The 22,419-nt window shown below is 33.5% G+C and overlaps 2 protein-coding genes across 3 annotated transcripts; both read left to right on the top strand.

Moving 5' to 3' along the window:
* Positions 1–1,129: 1,129 nt before the first annotated feature.
* Positions 1,130–7,540, top strand: LOC104896022 (lanC-like protein GCL1). 2 transcript variants are annotated; one of them, XM_019250239.3, is made up of 5 exons: positions 1,130–1,503; positions 2,727–2,911; positions 5,204–5,327; positions 5,460–5,930; positions 6,797–7,540. In XM_019250239.3, exons 1-5 carry the CDS (start codon positions 1,321–1,323, stop codon positions 7,139–7,141), a joined length of 1,308 nt encoding a protein of 435 aa, XP_019105784.2. In that variant the 5' UTR covers positions 1,130–1,320; the 3' UTR covers positions 7,142–7,540. The 2 variants fall into 2 exon arrangements, with proteins under 2 accessions (XP_019105784.2, XP_010680997.2); XM_010682695.4 differs by having other exon boundaries at positions 1,132–1,503; positions 5,216–5,327.
* Positions 7,541–17,837: 10,297 nt separating this feature from the next.
* On the top strand, positions 17,838–21,783 carry LOC104896021 (serine/threonine-protein kinase SAPK1). Its single transcript, XM_010682694.4, has 8 exons — positions 17,838–18,122; positions 18,233–18,307; positions 19,077–19,178; positions 19,681–19,734; positions 19,832–20,017; positions 20,362–20,466; positions 20,589–20,687; positions 21,210–21,783. The coding sequence occupies exons 1-8, from the start codon at positions 18,003–18,005 to the stop codon at positions 21,513–21,515; spliced, it is 1,047 nt and encodes a 348-aa protein (XP_010680996.2). The 5' UTR covers positions 17,838–18,002; the 3' UTR covers positions 21,516–21,783.
* Positions 21,784–22,419: the final 636 nt, after the last annotated feature.

Below are 22,419 nucleotides of genomic sequence, written 5' to 3'. Positions count from 1 at the left end.
AAGGGATGAGCAATGATGTCCTCTTTTAAAATGCCTATTTTGCCCCCTTTTTTTCTAAATTACAAAAGGAATGTCAAAATCATAATCGGCACTCAAAAAAAAAACTACCAAAAATTAATTTACAACACTCACTCACAAATCACTTAAAAGTAGTGGTGTATTTGTAGTGAAATTGAAATTTAGAAGTTAGATAAGGAAAAAAAAATATTTACTTTTTTATAGTGTTCCCTATATATAATGAAACTTTTACATATATTTGGACCTATCTTTTTCTATTATATAATAGCAATTAATCATCAAGGTAAAAAGGTTTATGTAAAATATCGTTCAAGAATTAAAGTACAACAAATCTCTATTACATAAGGGAAGGGGGGAGTTATGGTGTCTCCGAATGAAGATACTATTATGTTACCCCCTTCCCATTCTAAATTACAAATTCACTTACAAATTAAAGGGGGCTTCAAACAAAAATACAAAAATATAATTATAACAATCACTTACAAGTCAATTTAAAAAATTGCATAATTTACGTTATGCAAATCATTAAAATGAGAAAACTTTACAAAAACTTAAAAATTCACTTATAAACTACAACCTATGAAAAAATTGACTTGAAATCAAAGTGTCCACTTTCTTTACAATTTATGAAGTACTGTACTTAATTCAAAAATCAACTAAAAAATTATAATATTAAAAATCATAAATAAATTCAATAAAATTTCTATTTTGTTCATAGAATTTAACTTTGAAAAGTAAAAAAAAAAAAAAAAAAGATTGGTGAGAGACTTAAGTGACGAAAACTAAACCAATCAAATTTTGTAACTAAAAACAATTATACTTCGTATGTCTAATATTCAAATTTTGACTCTTATACCGAAGAAAATCAAGTTTCTATTTCAAAAAAAATTCTAGCCGGAATTTTGCGGGATAGGCCCATAGGGTGAGATAACATGGCCATAGCCCATAGTGTATCTGAGATAAAGTGAGTATCGAAAACTCGGTGCAATCCAACGGCCAAGTTTTGCCCTAGACATCAAATGCGTCCATAAAACGGCACGTGTTGTAATATATTCCCCATGCGGCATGCTCCTCGCTTTTATATATCCACTCCGCAGTCCGCACACAAACTGATTAGTGATTTGCATTTATCAAACGCCAAACGAAAGAATGAAAGTTATTGTACTTCCTACAGCTTAAGGAATAAGCTATAACTTACTTTTTAGACCCAAGAGTAGAGTGAAACCGAAAAAGAAAGAGAAAGAGAAAGAGAAAGAGAGAGAAGATTCAGCAAAAACTATACTTAATTATATACAATACATCATGTCATCATCCTCAATAGTGGAGCGTACATCTGATGATGGCGATCGAAGCCAACATGAAGAGATAAATCAACGGCTCAATTCCTTCGTAGCTGTTGATCAGACTCAGACGTCTACCAAGTTGTCTCAGCTTGTTCCTGATCACCAGACCTTTTTACAAGCTGCTATTACCCTCAAAAACCAGGTTAATTATTCTACTCTTATTATAACAAAGGAAATTAGTTTTTACAGACTTTTCCCAAGTCCAAACGGAAAAAACACATTGTACCTACTAGCTAGTATTACTCTTAAAGATGTACCACGTATGTAATTTTTTTATCTTTCTTACCTGACATTGCACGTTTCTTAATGCACTTATTTTACCTCAAATATCTTATTACAAAAAAATCTAAAAAATTATCTTAGAGAGAGTATGTTGGAGACTCTAGCTACAAAGTAATAATGGCAGATTGAGATTGATTCAAGTGGTGAGTTTTCTTATTTTAATTTTCCTAATAAAGTTTAGGGTTCAATTTTTACGCCCAAGTATTTATTTGGAATTTAAGGAGAGGGAGATATGGGGTGTTTGGGTTATAATGGGAGTTTGGATGAGGTCCTGTGTGAGGTAGTTCGGAAAAATTCTTCTTATTAATTTTTTAAAATGAAAATTACTTTTTTTTAGAAAATAAAAGAGGGAGTGAGATGGAGAAGGTATGTTAAATTGTGAGTGGCGTTTTATTTAGCGAAATTTTAGCTGTGTCATACTCCCTCCGTCTTTTTTTATTTGCTACAAGCACTTTTTCACAAAGATCAAGGAGGGAGTGGGGACCATTGACATAAATGGAATTAACAAAAAAGCAAATAGGTAAATTGTGGGACCTATGACAAATTTGTAAATAAAGTGTGGGACCTATGTACTATATATGGAAATATTTGCAAATGTAGCAAATAAATTGAAATACCCCTAAATGGCAAAATGTAGCAAATAAAAAAAGACGGAGGGAGTAACTCATAAGAGAGTGAAGTTAGGACATACATGTAATTTCGTCTTCCTCTCTTTTAATCCCCTTTTAAAACTTTCAGGTATTTACTGCATTGGCTCCGTATTGATATTATTACTTGAAAATTTGGAATTATTTAGATTTATATCGGATCTTCTAAATTTTTGTCAGAATGTCAATGACTATTTTAATGATATCACATTTTGTATAATTAAACTAAATAATTCCAAAACTATTATTATAAAATTTATTTTCATTACCATCATTTACTACGACTACCAAACTCGCCATATGAGCATCCTGAAGACGGGTTCCACAACTCCAGAATTTGTGTTTATGTTACGTTGTTACTGGTTTTGAAAATGGGCAAGTAGAATGCAAAGGGTTTTAAATTTTTATGTAATTGGGTTTACTGGTCGGTAATTAGGTTGTGGAGGTGACGTGGAAAGAGAAAGACAAGGAGATGCAGGCAATTGATCCCACGGTATACACGGGTTTGATGGGGACAGCCTTCACTTGCTTCAACTCTTACCAGCTCACCCGTTGTCATCAGGATTTGCTAATGTGCGCCGATATCGTTCGCACGTGTGCTGCTCTCGCACATACTTCAAGGTTACCTTCCTTTTCTTCTTTATTTTTTGGGGGATCCAAACATGGCTAATTAACTGGCTATGTTCGGTTCATCTTATTTTTGCTTATTTCAGATCTAATCTGATCAAATCAGATCAGATCATATCAGAAAAAAATAAGTTAAGATCATATCAGAAAAAATAAGTTCAGATCAGATCAGTTCAGATCATGCTTACATTTAAAAATCATTATTACTATTAAATATCTTTCGTTACATATTAGTAAAAATTATAATAATTAAATATTAATAAAATACTCAGTGAGACGAATCAAACAAGACCCCACATGACATATTTTTCTTTATATTGAGAAAAATCTAAAAGATAAGATCTTGTAAATCAGATCAGATCAGACCAGTTCAGATCAGATCAGAAAAAATAAGTTCAGATCAGATTAGATCAGATCAGAAAATTTCAAGTAAACTACACATAGCCTTAAACTTAACTTAAGACTGATATAGATATTATAAAATATGTCTATTTTTAAGATAGATACAAAGGGGGAATAAAGTAAGAAATAGCATGGAAGATGACTAATTAGCTTTGGATTTGTTTGGTTAAATATAAGAAGTAAATTTTTCTTTAGATTTGTTTTTCTCATGTATGTCTATTTTCTAAGAACTATGAAATACTACCTCTGTTTCTTTTAGCTGACTTGTTTCCCTTAGGCACACATGTCAATGTACTATTTTAAACCTTTATATTTCCAATTATCAATAAGCAAAAATACATGAATTCGCAAAAGATAGTCAAAAGTACACATGTGAATAGTGTCAAAAGTCAAAACGGGTCATCTAAAAAAACGGAGGAAGTGGAATAAAGTTGTGGTTAAGACTTGAGAGAAGTAAAACATTTCATAGAGAGCGCACCATTTTGTGAATGTGGGTAAATATGTTAATTAATGCATTATAATATAAGGCAATACATGCCGGACACCAAAAATTAAGAAAAGGAAAAAAACAAAATAAAAAAAATAGATAACTACCACGTGCCAACCATATTTTAAAAAAATCCCAAATTTATCTCTTATCCCAAAACAAAAATTATTAAAAGAGATGGTCTAATTTTAATATAAAAGTAGACCTAGTCCCTAAATGAATTAAATTAGTCACTGAAAGAAATTAACTTAGTCATTATTGGGCTAATTCTCTTTCTAATATTGGGCTTACCATTGCCTAATTTTAATTTAAAAGTAGAAGGTCTCTTACAAGACAAACTAATCCCAAAAACAAGTTAAGCCATATCACAAGTTGCACGGACACGGGACACCGACAAGGACACGGAGACACGGGGAAACGCAAATTAAGTGAAAAAACGTGGGGGAAATGTTAGAGAACACGATATTTTATAGTTTTGATAGTAGATTAGGCTATATTTTGAGAGATTTAGAGATATTGAAAGGAAAAAGTAAGCTTGAAAGGGAAAACATTTCTTTTAGTAACAAAAAACTATGTTGATCTCGTTTCAATTCACTATTTATCTTCAAAAGAAAATTCAAAGTATCGGAAAGTGTCCTGAAGTGTCGGAAACGCGACACGTTGACCCAAAGAGAGTGTCTGTGCATCGTATTACCATCTTCTTCCTCATCATTATATTCTCTTTTTCATCATCTGCAAACAAAAAACACATAATAAGTTCCTCTTTTCAATTTTTGCAAACAACTTTTGATGAAAATTATTACTAAAAGTAATTAAAAAAGATTATATTTTCACACGCATAGCGTGCATATAAAGGCTAGTGCGTTATATTTCAAAGGGACATTTTGTAATTTTACATTGATGGTAGAGATTACACCAACAACCTATCTTAAAAGTTACAGGTTCAAATCGTTCACTTACAGATGACAAATGTATTACATGCATGGAGCCTGGGGAGGCACCAGAGTAATGTTTTGAAAACTTTACTCAACTTAGGCTATGTTTAGTTCATCTGAAATTTTCTGATCTGAACTTATCTGATCTGATCTGAACTTATTTTTTCTGATCTGATCTGATCTGAACTGATCTGATTACAAGATCTTATCTTTTAGATTTTTCTCAATATATAAGAAAAAATATAGTCATGTGAAATCTTGTTTGATTCGTCTCAATGAGTACTTTATTAATATTCAATTATTATAATTTTTACTAATATGTAATGAAAGATATAATGATTTTTAAATATAAGCATGATCTGAACTTATTTTTTCTGATCTGATCTGATTAGATCTGAAATAAGCAAAAATAAGGTGAACTAAACATAGCCTTAGTAGAGATGTGTATCGATAGCTTTATAGTGATTTGTGCAGATATGTGACTTTTTTAAGCGGTAGAGGAGGAGTCTATGCACTTGGCGCTGTCATCATGAACCATATGGAGGACCATCAAAGCTGTAGCCGCTTTCTGGATATGTTTATGAAGGTTTTTTCTCCAAACATATGTCTAATATTATGGAGTGTGATTCACATTTTGTTCTAATTATGACTGTTCAATGTGTTTCTACTTGCTAGCTAGGAAGTATATGAAGAACTTACGCCATATCATGACTTTCAGGTGGCACAAGAAGAAGCCCTTCCAGTAGGACCTGAAGATGGGGGGTTTGGAATGTCATATGATCTTCTATATGGGAGAGCAGGGTTCTTATGGGCAGCTTTATTCATCAAGAGGCACCTTGGAGAAGAGGCATTGTCGAATGATCTGCTCACGCCTGTTGTTGAAGCTATCTTAGCAGGGGGTCGAGCAGGAGCCTCTGATAATCCGTCTTGTCCTTTGATGTATAGGTGGCATGGGACGAGATACTTGGGTTCTGCTCATGGTCTTGCTGGGATTTTGCATGTTTTGCTTCACTTTCCTCTCTCAGGAGATGATTCTGAGGACGTCAAGAAGACTTTGAGGTACTTGATGAGTAAAAGGTTCCCTGAGAGTGGAAACTACCCATCAAGTGACGGCAACCCTAGGGACAACTTAATCCAATGGTCTCATGGTGCAACCGGTGTGGCTATTACCTTGTGCAAGGCCTCGCAGGTTTGTAGCTTTAGCATTTTTATCCTTTTGCTGTTGGAGTTATTGGTGAAATGGTTGAAGTTGAGTTACAGTAGCTCCGATGTGTGCTTTAGCATATGGTCCCGTTAGAAATAAAGACTTTTGCTTATGCATTATATTTCCTATTTCTCAACAATGAACAATTCCAAAAAAAATTCTTTAGCAAAGATTAATAAGCATAGCAACTCGATAAGGCTTTTCATGACGCATTTTCTCACTTGTCCTCGATGGCTTAATTTTACAATGTAGTACATATAGTTACTAAGGATATCTTATGTGAATGTCTTAGGTAATGAACTTTAGCAACTATTCATTTATCTATATTATTTTCATTTTTTCTTGGCTACTAAATGGTAAGAAAAGGTGATGAGAATGAAGGAATAGACGTTTGATTATGGAAATTGTATTGGTTGAGTCATTCACATGAGAAGTTTCATGAAAACTTGCATCCAAACATTTGTTTCTGTCATTTATTACAAGAGTTATTCTATATAAGCCACGCTAGCAATAGGATTTACTTGCAAGTTGTTTGTAGGTAAACTCTGATGATCTGCTTGACAAATACTACTATTTTTCTTCACAATTTTATACCACTCGATTCAATTGTAGAGGTGGTATTCTGTGCTAGTGGAATATTATGAAGACAACCACATATGATTGCAGATGAAATTTACATTACCATTGGCCTTGACATAATACACACGGAGTATATATGAGTTTAACATTACCACTATTTATCACTGGCTACCAAACGAGTTATTATTGCTTAGACATGTTTTTCATCATCATGGACTGTGCTTGGGAATGCTTGAATGGTAGATATGTTTTCCTTTATTGTTGCTTTGCAGGTTTTCCCCGATGAAAGAGAGTTTCGTGACGGAGCCATAGAAGCAGGGGAAGTAGTGTGGAAGAGCGGTCTGGTGAAGAAGGCAGGACTTGCTGATGGGGTAGCTGGAAACGCTTATGCTTTCCTTTCCCTCTATAAATTGACAGGAGAGGTTGTCTATGTAGAGAGAGCAAAGGCGTTTGCAAGCTTCTTGTATCATAAGGGAAGCGAGGTGGCAAATGCAGAAGAGTATCCTGGTGGGACAGATCATGCATATTCCCTTTTCCTAGGACTTGCGGGAGTTGCTTGTCTCTTCTTTGATCTTCTTCATCCAGAAAATTCGAAATTCCCTGGCTATGAACTTTGAAGGTAATAGTAGTTTTAAATGTTATATTTGAGTAGTCTTGAGTATTCTGTCTTAGTGTTAGCATTTCAGTCAGAAAAAATAGTTATGTGCTGCTCGCATCTCGTCTCGTGACAAAGGGATGATGGAAGTAGCAGATTCATGGAACTTGTATAACTTGGTATATAGTAGTGGACTAGTTCATATTCTTCAGAAGCCATTCCAGTGTTGATTTCACCTTACATTTTGCTTCCATATTGAGATCCAGTAGCTAATTGTATAGTACGTAACGGTTGTGGTACTTCATGTACTACATAGTCAGAAGTAGGCCTTGGGAGAGTGTTTATGCTCTTGCTCGGCGAACAAGTTATGCAGGTTATTATCTGTTTAAGCTGTGCTTAAAATGTTTAGCAGGTTATTATCTGTTTAGGCTTTGCTTCAAATGTTTTTGGCACGTATGAAATAGATAGGAGTATACTTTGTTTTTTAATTAAGTGACACAGAGAGAAAGGTCAAAAATCTAGAGAGAATTAAAGTTGGGATTTGAGAGATAAAGGCAAGTAAACTAAATTACTTAATCACTACGCTAAACTAATTTGCCTCCTCACCTCAACCTAAACACCATAATTTTCCACTGTCGACTTGCTGTTGAATACATCATCTCCACTTCCAACTTGATCCAAAAATTGCTACCACAAATACCACTTTCAACTTGATCTAAAATTGCTCCCATAAACACAACCCAGAGGCTACCATTGCCACCATTTTTGTTCACTACTACGAAAACTATTTTCCACGGTCGAGATCTGGTGCAATTTTCGAAAAATGGTTTGAGGTTGCACCATCTTGTACTCTCACCTCAACCAACCGTTGTACCACTGCCAAACATGCTATTTTCGAGATCTGGTGCGATCGCTGTCTCAACCCAACCATTTTCAAGATTCAAGCTATGAAAGTGGAGGAAGTGAGAAGGAAAAGAAGGATTTCACATCTTGTGCGACCGTAGTGATAGAGGAAGGAAGGGGAGAAAATGAGATTTCTGGGTTTTTGAGGATAGAGAAGGAACATAAGGGAATTATGAGGTGATAATGGTGGAGGAAGGAAGAGAAGAAAGTGTCGCGGTAGTACGTGCGTCGGTGGTAGTACGAGCGTAGTGTTGCGGGCACGGTGGTTAGAGGAAAGGAGGAGAGATAGGGGGTTGGGTCGAATGAGTGGGTGGTTGATTAAATTAACTTAGGATGGAATAAAAATAATTAATGCATGTTAGGTTAGTGGGGTGGTGAAATTAATAAGGGTAGTTCTTTAACAAAATTCAAGTTTTGTTTTTAATTTTGAGCTATGTGTCACTTATTATGATTTTTTCAAAAAGGAATATGTTTTACCTATTAAAAAACGGAGGAAGTATATGAAAATACTACATTGTCGTTTTATGATTGGAATACATTTTTAATTCCATTATGGATGGAAGTAATGAAGGTAAATTGTTCAAAGGGTTTAATACACAAATGACAAGTGTTATAAGCTAATAGGTTAATTCACCACTTTTGCAGTAGACAATTTGAATAAATAGATAAATAAAATAAAATGTATGGGGTTTTACAAAAGTAAAAGAGTCCTGCACATATTGGAAGCTTTCTCAAGAAGAATTCTAACATCAAGGAAGCATTTCCATTCCATGACCCTTTTTTTTGAGAAGAAAATATATATATTAACAATAAGTCAAACGATACATATAATAATAATGATTAAAAATCGGAAAAATATTGGTTTAAGAAATTGCAACAATTTTTATAATGGAAACCAGTTAATTTTAAGCATATACGAGTACAATTCCAACTCCACTACTTCAAGCTTGACGTCAGTAGTGACTTCGATGTCTTTGCATTTGTCCAAGTAGAGACCGTTAAAATGTGATTATGTGATATAATTGTTTCTAGTAATGAATTGCTTTTAAAACCTAAACCTTCATGGATCCAGACCATCTTTCAAATCATTGATACCATGAAAATAAGAAAATTCATACAAAAGATGAGAAGCAATCACGAAGAATGGGGACAAAAACTCTCACGGATGAAGAAAACTAAACAAAAGAAAGCAATGAAGATAATAATACTAAAATTTAAACAAAAATGTCAAAAGTAATCTAAATTTCAAAAAAAAAAAAAAGACTATTTTTGACCAAGGAAGCCGGGAAATTGAAAAGCTATAGAAAATATAATTGGAGAAGAAGAAGGGAGCGGAGAAGACTAGAACAAGTTGTTCTTGAAAGTCTTATGGTTGTCACAAAATATCCTAATTTTTAATAATAATGCGAAATTAACCAATGCATGGTCTGCCTTAGAGTGCCTCGTGATCTAATTTACAAGTAATTTTTGCCTTTATATTTGCCATAATCAAATCACGGCTTTCACTTTCTTTTATTTATATAGTTTTCTCTATTGAAATTATCACTCACTTCCCAAATTACAAATTTGACATCTAAAAATATTAGCAAAAATTTACATCAATACCAAAATTATCCTTAGTTGGTATTAATTTTGGAAGAGTGTTAGTACTTGAAAATATTGATATGAATTTTTCCAAAATTATTTATTCATTTTTTTAAAAAAAAAATGACAAAAAAGTTCGAAATATTATTCCAATCACTGTAGTGTGTATAGGAGAGTGATCATCACTTCCTCCTGAAGGGGTCTAGCAAACAATTCTAATATTTAAGGCATGTTCTCTTCGGCATAAAACAACTAAACTGAACTAAAATGAATGTACTGAAATGAATTAAACTATAACTAATAGAAATAATAATTGGAGCTAAACTGAACTGAATTGAACTAAATTGATTGCAACTGAACTGAACTGAACTCAAAATAAGGTGGGGAGAACAGGTACCAAAATGAATTGAACTGAAAATAAGTTGGGGAGAACAAACTCTAAAATGAATTAAACTGGAAATAAGTTGGGGAGAACGGACCGTGACAGCGAGTAAGGGTCTGTTCTCTCCAGCTTATTTTCAGTTTGGTTCAATTCAATTCAATTGCAATCAGTTCAGTTTAATTTAGCTCCGATTATTATTTCTGTTAGTTATAATTTAATTAATTTCAATTCAATTCAATTGTTTTATGTCGAAGAGAACATACCCTAACTTAACAAGTCAATATTTATTTAGTTGGCCAATCAATAATGATCTATACCACGTGGATGGTGTAACGAACTTTTTGTTAGAAATTTAGTTTCCAAATACTTTGGGAAGATGACAATCTTCGTATTGAACTCTTTAAAAGTCTAAATGACTTGAATAGAGGGAGCCCAATGCATGAAGAGTTAAGAGTAGCATGTACTCCAATAGTATATATCAATTTCATTAAAGACATTCACAAAACTTTCCTAGTATGAAAACAGACTTGCTGATGATCAGAGACAGGTGTTGCGCTTCCAACGTAAAAACAGTGCTTTCAAAAATGTTAGCAAATGATTACTTCTAATTAGTTGTGAGAATTTAAGCAATACTTCGCCCCCAAGAACAAGTCGCTATATTTTGTTACCGTACGCCCAGCCACTTGCCAAAATTCCATCGGCCATCATAATGCAATCCGTACACCCACTTGCCAAATTGTTCATTGTGACGTAGAGAATTTGGTTTTGGTAGCTTTTTTCTCATCATCAATGTATAATTTCATCTTTTGGTGCAATAATTCAGAGGCAACAAGCTAACCGACTCTCCAATTTCAACTGTAATTACGTGAGTTGGTGAATGTAGGGTTTGATAGCAAATAACAACATTGAGACAAGCAGACAAGCTAGCATTTTTGGGAAACGAATAAAACAGATGAGGTAGGGTGAGTCTGGAGCATATCCACATTAGAGCCAACAATTTGGATCTATGGGACGATATTGTATAGATTTGGGTTCGATTTTACGTAAGAACTAACTATGATAATTAAATCATATGGAATTTTGGGTTATTTATAGTTAATTTGGATCATATTTATATTTTTCGCAATAATTTAAGATTCATGGAGCTTACGTAGTAAAATATTGAGCCAAGTTTAAGGTAAAAGAGCTAACTAGGAGTAGTGTCGATCAATAAGTTGGAACAACTTCGTAAGTTTATCTTTGATAGAGAGATCGAAAAGATCAAAATAATACAAGTTTAAAAAAGGAACCACTTCTTGGCAAATTAATGGCAAACTTTTCATCATAGATCAGCTAAAACTTTATGGGTTTTCAACTTGCAAATCATAAGAAGTCTTCGGAAAAAGTATATATGCTTTATGTAGTTTATATTTGTTCCAAAAGTATATTTTTCAAGGAACATTTGAAAAATCGCTCTCTCCTACCATCCTACTCTTTTCTAACGATCATACCACCCCTTAACAATACCATTAGCCTAAAAGTCATTATGCCATTGGAGAACTGCCACCTTCAAACTATTGTACAGCTGTCACCCAAATAACCATACCGTTGGAAAGATATATACATGGACAAAAAAAATTATCTTAATTAAATTATGCAATTATGGAAAGGCTCATGGACAATGATTCAATTAACCATTAGATATGAAATAGTACTAAATTAGAAAATTTAATATAAAAAGGAAACTAAACAAACAAATTCATCCAAACAACGACCCGTATATTAGTTTTGCATAAGCCATAAGACTATCCTAGCGAAAATTGAAGGAGCAAATAAGCTCAGAAATATAGAAATGTATTTAGAGAAGAAAGAAGAGAGAGATGTGTTTATTACAAATCAGAAAGTTAGTATAATAGACTTAACAGCTTTGTCTATTTATAGAGAAGTATTCTAACTAACTCTTAACTAACTAATCATTTACAGAAAATAAATATATCTTTTACACCCCCTTCAAGCTGGACTTAGAGACTAGTCCAAGCTTGGAACAAATAGCAGAATGTTGTGGAGATGCAAGAGCTTTTGTAAGGACATCAGCTAGCTGTTGCTTGGTTGAAACATGTGCAGTAGTGAGAAAGCCTTCAGCCACTTGCTCACATACATAATGCATATCTCGCTTTAAGTGTTTGGTCTTCTCATGGAACATTGGATTGTGGGCCAAATGTTCTGCTGATGTATTATCACAATACAAAGTAATAGGCAAAGAAACTGAAAATTGCAAATCTGTGAGTAAACCATGAACCCAAACTAATTCACTTGCAGCATTGGACATACTCCTATACTCAGCCTCTGTAGATGATTTGCTCACTGAAGATTGCTTTTTAGTTTTCCATGAAACAAGATTAGAACCAATAAAGACAGCATATGCACTTAATGATCTGCTGCTGAATGTGCATGAACTCCAGTCAGAATCACTATAAGCATGGACGTTGAGACTACTGTCTGCAGTATAGTGTAATCCAAAATCTAAAGTCCCTTTAAGGTACTTTACAACATGTAAGGCTGCCTTCAAATGTGGAACTCGAGGAGTGTGCATAAACTGGCTTAGATGTTGCACAGCATAGGATAAATCTGGTCTTGTGATGCCAAGATATAGAAGTCTCCCAACTAATCTTCTATAAACATCAAGTTCTTCTAATATATCTCCAGTTTCAGTGCTCAACTTCAACCCAGTAGAGAGAGGAGCATTCACAGGTAAACATTCTTCCATTCCAGTGTCAGTGAGAATGTCTTTAATGTACTTTTTCTGAGACATAAAAGTACCTTGACTAGATCTTGTGATTTCAACTCCAAGAAAATAATTTAACTCTCCAAGATCTTTGATAGTAAAAGCTAAATCAAGAGCATGTTTTACTTCATCAATTTGCAACAGAGAAGTCCCTGTGACCATCATGTCATCTACATAGACTAATATCACCAAAAATTCACCATTCTTTGTCCTTGTAAACAAAGAGTAATCTTGCATAAATTGTTGAAACCCAATAGACAAAAGGAATCTAGTTAATTCTTTGTTCCATTGCCTAGAAGCTTGTTTTAGGCCATACAAAGACTTCTTAAGTCTACACACTTCTCCTTTTTGAGCCTTAGTATAACCTGCTGGTGGCAACATATATACCTCCTCATCCAGAAAACCATGCAAGAAAGCATTATTTACATCCAGTTGACATAGAGACCAATTATGAACAGTAGCTAATGCAATCACAATTCTGACAGTTGCTGGTTTTGCAACAGGTGAAAAGGTTTGAGTGAAGTCTTGACCCTCTACCTGTTGATATCCAATGGCTACTAACCTAGCCTTATATCTTTCTATGGTTCCATCAGGTTTAAGTTTAATTTTATAAACCCATTAGAACCTATACTTTCTTTCCACTTGGTAAATCAGTTAATCCCAAGTTTCATTTTCTTCAAGAGCCTTAAGTCTTTATTCATGGCTTCTATCCAATGAGGATCATTCTTAGCCTGATGATAATACTTAGGTTCAGCAATGTGGCAAGAATTAACAGCAAAAATTTGAGATTCAGAACTAGAAGAAGTTGTAGGATTAGTGGTATGAGGTATGTATGTGTGAACAAAATCAGTTAGTTTAACTGATGGTTTAATGGTTCTAGAACTGTGTCTTGTGTTTGGGATATTATTAGTAGAAAGAGAAGGAGGAGACAAAGGTAAAGAAGAAGTATTAAGAGGAACATGGTTAGGATTAGAAGAAGAAGTAGAAGAGTTTAGCAAAGAAGTATCATAAGAAGAGGACATGTTATGAGAAGTAGAAGTATTTGGAGAAGAAAATTGTGCATTGGGATTGGTTGTAACATTAACACAATCATCTGAATTAAAAGAATCATGAAAAGAAACAAGATTAGGATTATAGGTTTGTTTTATAGATTCTTCAGTGTGATATGGAAAGATTTGTTCAAAGAACACAACATCTCTTGATATGAAAACAGTGTGGGACATCAAATCATAGAGTTTATAGGCTTTTTGTCCATATGGATAACCTATAAAAATGCACTTTCTAGTTCTGGAATTAAATTTATCTCTTTTAATATGCACATTATATGCATAACACAGACAACCAAAACATCTCAGATTAGTATAATCAGGCTTTTGATTGAACATTACCTCATATGGAGACTTCCAAGACAGCACTTTTGTAGGAAGCTTGTTAATCAGATGTGTAGCAGTCAATAAACATTCCCCCCAGAACTTCTTGGACAAATTAGCTTGAAATCTAAGTGCTCTAGACATCTCCAATAAATGTCTATGCTTCCTTTCAACTCTACCATTTTGTTGATGAGCATAAGGAGCACTTCTTTGCATCAAAATTCCTTTTGACAAGAATAAATTCAAGCATTCTTCTTTTATAATCTCTGTCCCATTATCTGATCTAATTTGCTTGATTCTTTTCCCAAAATGAGTATCAACCATACTTAAGAAATCACATATGGTTTTAGCTACTTGCAACTTGTTATGTAACAAATATGTCCAAGTAACACGACTGTAATCATCAACTAGAGTTAAGAAGTATCTTGCACCATTCAAAGTATGTATTCTATAAGGACCCCATAGGTCAATATGTATCAAATCAAAGCAACATTCAGCTCTACTGTTACTGACAGGAAATGGCAACTTAGTTTGTTTAGAATAATGTAAACAAACACCACAATTATATTCAGTCAATCCTTGACACTTACAAACATCAATATGTTGCATTTTTGAAAGAGATACATGACCAAGTCTTTTATGCATCAATTCCAAGTTATCTACACCACTTTTTTTATTTATTCTTCCCACTGCTGTTTTATTTGGTAAAGAACATGAAGCTACCACATTATGACAAGCAGAATTCATACCAGATTGAACACCATTTGAGCTGAAGTAGTAATACAATCCTCCTTGCTTTTGACCACTTCCAAGAATTTGTAAACTACATTGGTCCTGAAAGTAACATGCATCTTTTGTGAATTGAACCAATATTCCAGCCTTCTCAGCTAACTTACTGACAGAAAGTAAGTTATATTTGAACCCTTCTACCAGCAGCACATCATGTATCATCAATCTTTTATCCAAAACAACACTACCAGAAAATTTAACATATCTACATGTTCCATCAGGTAAGCCAACCTTAATCTCTGTATTTAACCTTTTTTTATTGATCAATTGCCTCTCATCAAACACCATATGATCACAAGCTCCAGAATCAACAATCCAAGAACATATTTCTTCTTTTAACAAATTAGAACAAGAAGATATAACAACATTACCTGCAAAACTTGCAAAAGAATTGTTGTTATTTGCAGATTGCTGTTGTTTACCCTTCATAATCTTCATGACTTCTTGACAGATACTATTCATCATGCCTTGATCTATTTGTCCTCCTGAAATACCAGCCATGTTGCAATCTTCATCCAATGGTGATTCCAGACCCTCTTCTTGTGAAACATGCACATTTGCAGCAAATTTCTTATTGCTTCCATTACCAAAACCACTTGAACTCCCTTTTGCAGATTTAATGGCATTGTACCACTCAGGGTATCCAATGATTTGAAAACATTGGTCCCTAGTGTGTCCCTTACCCTTGCAATGATCACATTTTTTATCCTGTTTTTCTTTCTTCCAATCACGTCTAACTTGAAACTTCTGTCCACCAGTTATAACCCCTTGAGAAAAACGTTGAGCAGCCATAGCACTACTTTCTGTAATCTCCATAGCACCTGATATTTCCTTCTGTTTTTCAATCTGCTGAGTGATTGAGAATGCTCTATTGATAGTAGGCAGTGGTTCCATGGATAACATATTTGTTATTATTCCATCAAAACCACTATTTAAGCCTAATAGAAACTGCATCAATTTATCTTCAGCTTCAAGATCAGATATCTTTTTCAGAAATTGACAACTACATTTTGCCAAAGCTCCACAGTTACGGACTGGAAATGATCTTAATGCCTTAAGTTCATCCCACAATTTCTTGAGTTTTCCATAATAAGCTATGATAGTCAAATTCTCTTGTCTTAATCCTTCTATCTCTTTCTTCAATTGATACACTAGAGGTCCATTAGATTGACCAAAACGTTCACATAATTCTTCCCACAATTCAGCAGAATTAGACACATAAGAGAAATCATCAGCTATATTAGGATTCATAGAACTCAAGATCCAACTCATCACCATGTAATCAGCTCTAGTCCATCTAGAGTAATCTTTATGATTTTCAGCAGGCATAGGTAATGATCCAGTGATAAAACATTCTTTATTCTTAGCTATAAGCGCACGTTTAACATTTCTACTCCATCGCATAAAGTTTGTACCAGAAAATGTAGCAGAAACTAAAGAAGATGTCGGATTATCCGAACTTGCAATGAAAAATGGATCAAGATTACCTCCATTATGAATGTTATGTGGATCAAAACTACCTCCATTGGAATTATTTGGTACACCAGTACTATTAATTCTCGCACCATCAGATTCCGCCATTGATGAATATTTTCAAGAAATTCACAGAAATCAAGAAATTGCAACGACAATTTCAATTCTCAGATATCAGCAATTGTAATCGATTTAATGAATATCGATTTCAATTAAGCTAAAAAAAACCTCAATCTCAAACGTGAGATTATTGCTCTGATACCATGAAGGAGCAAATAAGCTCAGAAATATAGAAATGTATTGAGAGAAGAAAGAAGAGAGAGATGTGTTTATTACAAATCAGAAAGTTAGTAATAGACTTAACAGCTTTGTCAATTTATAGAGAAGTATTCTAACTAACTCTTAACTAATCATTTACAGAAAATAAATATATCTTTTAAAAATCAATACTCGTTGAACCACGTGCTAGGATCGCAGTCCTACACCTTTCATAGAATGACAAAATAAGGTCTCAACTCTCAAACTTAATTTCTCTACTTCATACATGTCCATTGTCCGAACTATATAATGGACTTAATCAGAATTCATAATAAACCTAGAAATTGGACACTTGGCTCTTTTTGAAATATTTTCTATCACTAACATAGAAAATCTTCTATGATTATTGTATCATCTAATTTACTTCATTTTTATATAGAATAACCTACCTAGAAAATGAAACTAGTAGTATATAAGACTATAAGGCTCTGTTATTCTTGAAGCAAAATGTTTGAAAACAATTTCCCCATTTTCCGTCATTTGGGTTGGACGAGAGATAAAAGGAAAAAAAAAAGTTCCGCATCTTTTTATAATCATAAAAATTGAAGGATAATCATTTTCCCCTCCATTTATCTAATTCCCAACATCATAATTTTCCTTCTCTTAACTTATCAAACCAAAAAAAAAAAAAAAAATTAATATTCATTTACATTTTCTACTAATAAAAAAAACACAATTTCTATTTAATCAAATAGAGCTCAAAACCAAAAAGCAGGAAGTTTCATAAGGCATAAGTGTATATGCAATCCACGACCTAAACACAAAGACGAGAAGCTAAGTCACAATCAGCAATTTCAGCATCCTTCACACAATACGCAACTTGCCATCTTCTCATTACTCAACTACACTCACCCTCCAATCATTCCTTTGATTATTTCTCTTTCTCTTTATAACTTTTATTTTTTGTAACAGCGCAACAGCGCGTACACACCACTCTTTCATTAGCGCGCGTAGGGTGGGCGGCAACACATACTGTCCACGTCACCTCATCCTTCCATCCGCTATCCTCTCGCCACGTGTCATATTCTATTAACATTCTCTCTCCTTTTTTCCCATTACTTTTTATATACCAAAAATACCCCTGTTGAAAATCTACTATAATGTCATCACAAGAATAAGCTAGAAACAGCTCAACAATTAAACCTTACAAAACTCGTTTTTGATCATAATATCAAAAAAAACAAAAAAAAAAAACTTATAAGGATTGAAGTTGAACTATTATATATATCTCTTCTTCCTTTCATTCGATAGTCCTAGTGGTCAAAGGAGAGAGAAAGTAAGGTAGCAGATTTTATTGAAAATGGAGAGGTATGAGAATATGAAGAATATTGGGTCTGGAAATTTTGGGGTTGCCAAGCTTGTCAAAGACAAATGGACTGGAGAACTCTTTGCTATCAAATATATTGAAAGAGGACAAAAGGTGGCTTTAATTCATTTGTCTTTTCTCTTTTTTTTTTTTGTTCCTTTGATTTTTCACTATTTTCTACAAATATTGAATTTTATGACTAAGATAAAGTTTCTTTTTCTTAGATTGATGAGCATGTCCAAAGGGAGATCATGAATCATAGATCGTTGAAACATCCTAATATTATTAGATTCAAAGAGGTAAGAAACATCATATCATACATATATATATAAAGGAATTTCTTTTCTATATTTTTGGATGATGTGAATGAATAATAATCATCTTATAAGCCGCATTCGATATAAATATACATGTATCAATCATTTTGGTCATGTTCTTCACATGCGTATACTCCTCTATATATATAAGTACTTTCTCCATCATATGTAGCTCGTTCACGTGAAATGGAAGCCAACCAACCAGAGTTGGCTCAAGTAAGCAAAGCAGCTTGATGTCGTTTAAGGTAGGTCTCGAGTTCAAGCCTCACTATATACAGAAACTCTGGTTGGGAGACTCATCAATCAAAGAGGTGTGCGACCCGAGTCGGACTCAAATGTAGTTTGGAGCTTTGCTCCGGTGAATCAAGTGGGCAACCAACCAAAAAAAGAAATGGAGGCCAAAAATTAATTCTTCTCGTCCACGGATAACTATGAAAAGAAAAGTAACATATATAGACCATATCTGATCCATGTCTTAGGTATCATGTACGCGTATTTGATAATTGGTATCCGTTGGAAGCCAAGTTTATACTTGCATAGAATGAGATTAATGTTCTGACTAAATCGATTTTGATCTTTTTGCAATAACTATATTAGTGTCCATATATTGCAAAAGAAGTTAAATTAAAGTAGCTATATATATATATATCATATGTATAATAAAAATTAGAGAATAAGTGCTTGGAGTTTGGTAATTATGTAAATCATTAATTAGGGAATTATCATGATAAGTTCATAATCATTTGTGCAGGTCTTTCTCACTCCTACTCATTTGGCTATAGTAATGGAATATGCTGCTGGAGGAGAGCTTTTTGAAAGAATTTGTACTGCTGGAAGATTTAGTGAAGATGAGGTTAATATATGATAATCTTTAATTTGAAAAATACTTCTACATAAAGAAACATAACGATATATATCTTTGAATTTTATCATGAATCTATGTTACTTATTTCACTAGTTACAACTTTTTGGATTTACTTGTCAAGATACTATAACTTTAAATTAGTACTCTCTGTTTTTTTTTTTTTTTTATCTTTCTCACTTTCTAATGTACATCTCCTAATGCACATCTTTGAACTTAAATATCTTTAATGTACTAATTGAGACAAATCAAACAAGACCCCACATGACTATATTTTTTCTTATATATTGAAAAAAATTGAGAAGATTATCTCTAAATATGATGAATAGTGTCAAAATTCTAAGTGAGAACGATAAAAAAAAACAGAGGGAGTACTATATAGTATTTATTCGGAGCAGAAGGTTGAATTACATGATTAATTTGTTTTTAACAAGGGTGATTTATGAACAGGAATGTTAATCTGAGCTTTGGGAGTTTTCTTTATTGTTTACAGGCAAGGTATTATTTCCAACAACTAATTTCAGGAGTCAGTTACTGCCATTCCATGGTATAACTAACTATGGACTTATGTTGTACTTATATAAAGCATTATATAAACAGAATCCCGTCTAATTATGTGTGTTTTTAATTTGATTATAATGCAGCAAATTTGTCATAGGGATCTTAAGCTGGAAAACACACTCTTAGATGGTACTCCAGACCCGCGTCTCAAAATATGTGACTTTGGCTACTCTAAATCAGCCGTGCTACATTCTCAACCGAAATCGACTGTCGGAACACCGGCTTACATTGCACCAGAGGTTCTTTCAAGAAAAGAATATGATGGAAAGGTAATAAATGAAATAAGGCAATGATATACTCTTTCCGTTTCATTTTAATTTACTCACTTCCTTTTGGGAGAACCAAGGAGGAAGTACAAATGGTGGAAAGAGAAACAAAAGATTGGGTTAAAATATTAAAAAGTGAATGACATGGGTGGAAAAGGAGGAGAAATTAAAACATATGTGATATGTTTTCAAAAATAGAAACAACAGTGTGTAGATTAAAAAGAAACGGACTAAAAAGGAAAATGTGTAGATTAAAAAGAAACGACTGAGTGAGTATACGCGTTTCTCTTGTCTTAATTGTAGTCATTAATAGTTTAAAGTTTATGTAATTCACTTAAGAATTACAGATTGCAGATGTTTGGTCTTGTGGAGTCACCCTTTATGTAATGTTGGTTGGAGCTTATCCCTTTGAAGATCCAGAGGATCCCAGAAATTTCAAAACCACTATCTCGGTATGTATGTATGCATGTATGTATATACGTGTGCTTAAACATTGTTATAATATTTTAGGAACTTTGGTATATCTAGAATATGATTCTTAGATGACTGAATAATTTCCGATGGCTTATGGCAGAGGATACTTAGCGTACAGTATTCAATTCCGGATTATGTCCGTGTCTCCAAGGACTGTAATCACCTCCTCTCTCGAATATTCGTAGCCAACCCCGAAAAGGTATTTACAACTTTTTCTTATGAAAAATTTCATATAAATTTATTACTATTACCACAATTTGCTACTAAACGTGCAGTTGCCATATTTCACAACATAATATTCTCTTTGCTATTTCAACATCATTAATAGTTATTTAATTTCCGTGTATAATTGGCATATAACTAACGGAAAATGATATACATGTATAAGGTGCTTAAAATGGAAATAAAATATTGAATCAAGCATTTATTACCTCAATTGATGTGAAAATGTGTCTTGAATTCTTGAACTGTTTCCATTTAAAGAAATGTATTTAATGCTTATATGTATCCCTAAGGGCTACATATATCATTACCCCATACTATATTATATAAGTAACACATTCAATGAAATTAATGGTCAAATATACTACTTTATATTAAGATGTTTGAAAAAAGTTGTAACTTATACTAATGGTTTACAATTGATTTTCCCAATACGCTACTATATGAATATTGATTGTAAAATGATCATATAACATTATTAAATGATGTAACGTTGCAGAGGATAAGCATTGAAGAGATAAAGAAACACCCATGGTTTCTAAAGAGTTTGCCAGACAAATACAAGGAAGGTGGGCTAGAAGAGACCCTACATACAAAAGAAATAAAAGAGGTATCAAGTCAAGGTGAAGAAGAAATATTAGGCATAATTGAAGAAGCAAGGAAAGCCGGAGTAGTACAAGGTTCTATGCTATTGGGTGGAGATGGTCTGCTCTTAGGCGGCAGCTTGGATTTCGACGATAGTGAGCTTGATGCTGACCTTGATGATTTAGAAATGAGCGGTGATGATTTTGTATGTGCTCTATGATATATGATAACAACAACACATCAACAACTATATACTAATACTACTACTATGTGTGTTTGCTAATCATGCATGTTATTGTTGATTAATACTTTCCATCAACTTGTTGGAATAGAAAACAAGTTAAGTGCTAGCAGTTGAAAAGGGCTTTAATTTTTTTGTGATTTAGTTACCAAGTGTGAAGTGTGTGTAGTAATTTGGTATTACCGTATTATACTACTACAACTACATGATAATATATGGGCACACTAGCTAGCTAGCTTTAACTTGAGATTGTGCTGTTGCTGTAACAGTGAAACCACTAATAAATTTGTTACATGCATGGATAAAAATCATTGCTTGCATGATTGCGCATGTCAGATGATCGTATGAACCAAAATTGCTTGCAGTGGGTAGAATGGGCTAATTGGGGGCATGCATGAGAATTTGTAATTAATGTTATGGGAGAAAGAGAAAGCGGGGATATTGGAACTTGAAAGATTTATTTTCTTTAGAACGGTTATGAGTTATGACATGCGATCATATAATTCATTTATAAATTATTCTTGGAAATATGGAGTGAGGGGTTATTGGGGATTTTTTTTTAACAAGGAATCAAGGATTAGTCTTACATAAAACCAAACATAATATTGAATTTACGACAATTCAATCGAAATGTACGCGTTCATGCAAGTTATATTCATGCAATCATCTAGTCTTCTGGCCTCCTTGACAAGCTTGTCCGCAAGTTTATTCTTCACCCTTGACACATGAATGATCCTAAGATTGTTGAACTCCCTGCATTGAATAATTAATAAGATTGGTATACAATAAGATCTTAAAGCTCCTCTTTAAATAGTTGAGTCGTATGTGCAAACTCTCAGAGTAAAACACACAATCAAGAATATTATCTTTTATAGCAAGTTGC

Source organism: Beta vulgaris, chromosome 6 (genome assembly GCF_026745355.1).
Source record: "Beta vulgaris subsp. vulgaris cultivar EL10 chromosome 6, EL10.2, whole genome shotgun sequence".
Lineage (NCBI taxonomy): Eukaryota > Viridiplantae > Streptophyta > Magnoliopsida > Caryophyllales > Amaranthaceae > Beta > Beta vulgaris.
The sequence above is the reverse complement of the archived record's forward strand: the minus strand, read 5'-3'. Positions and strand labels throughout refer to the sequence as shown.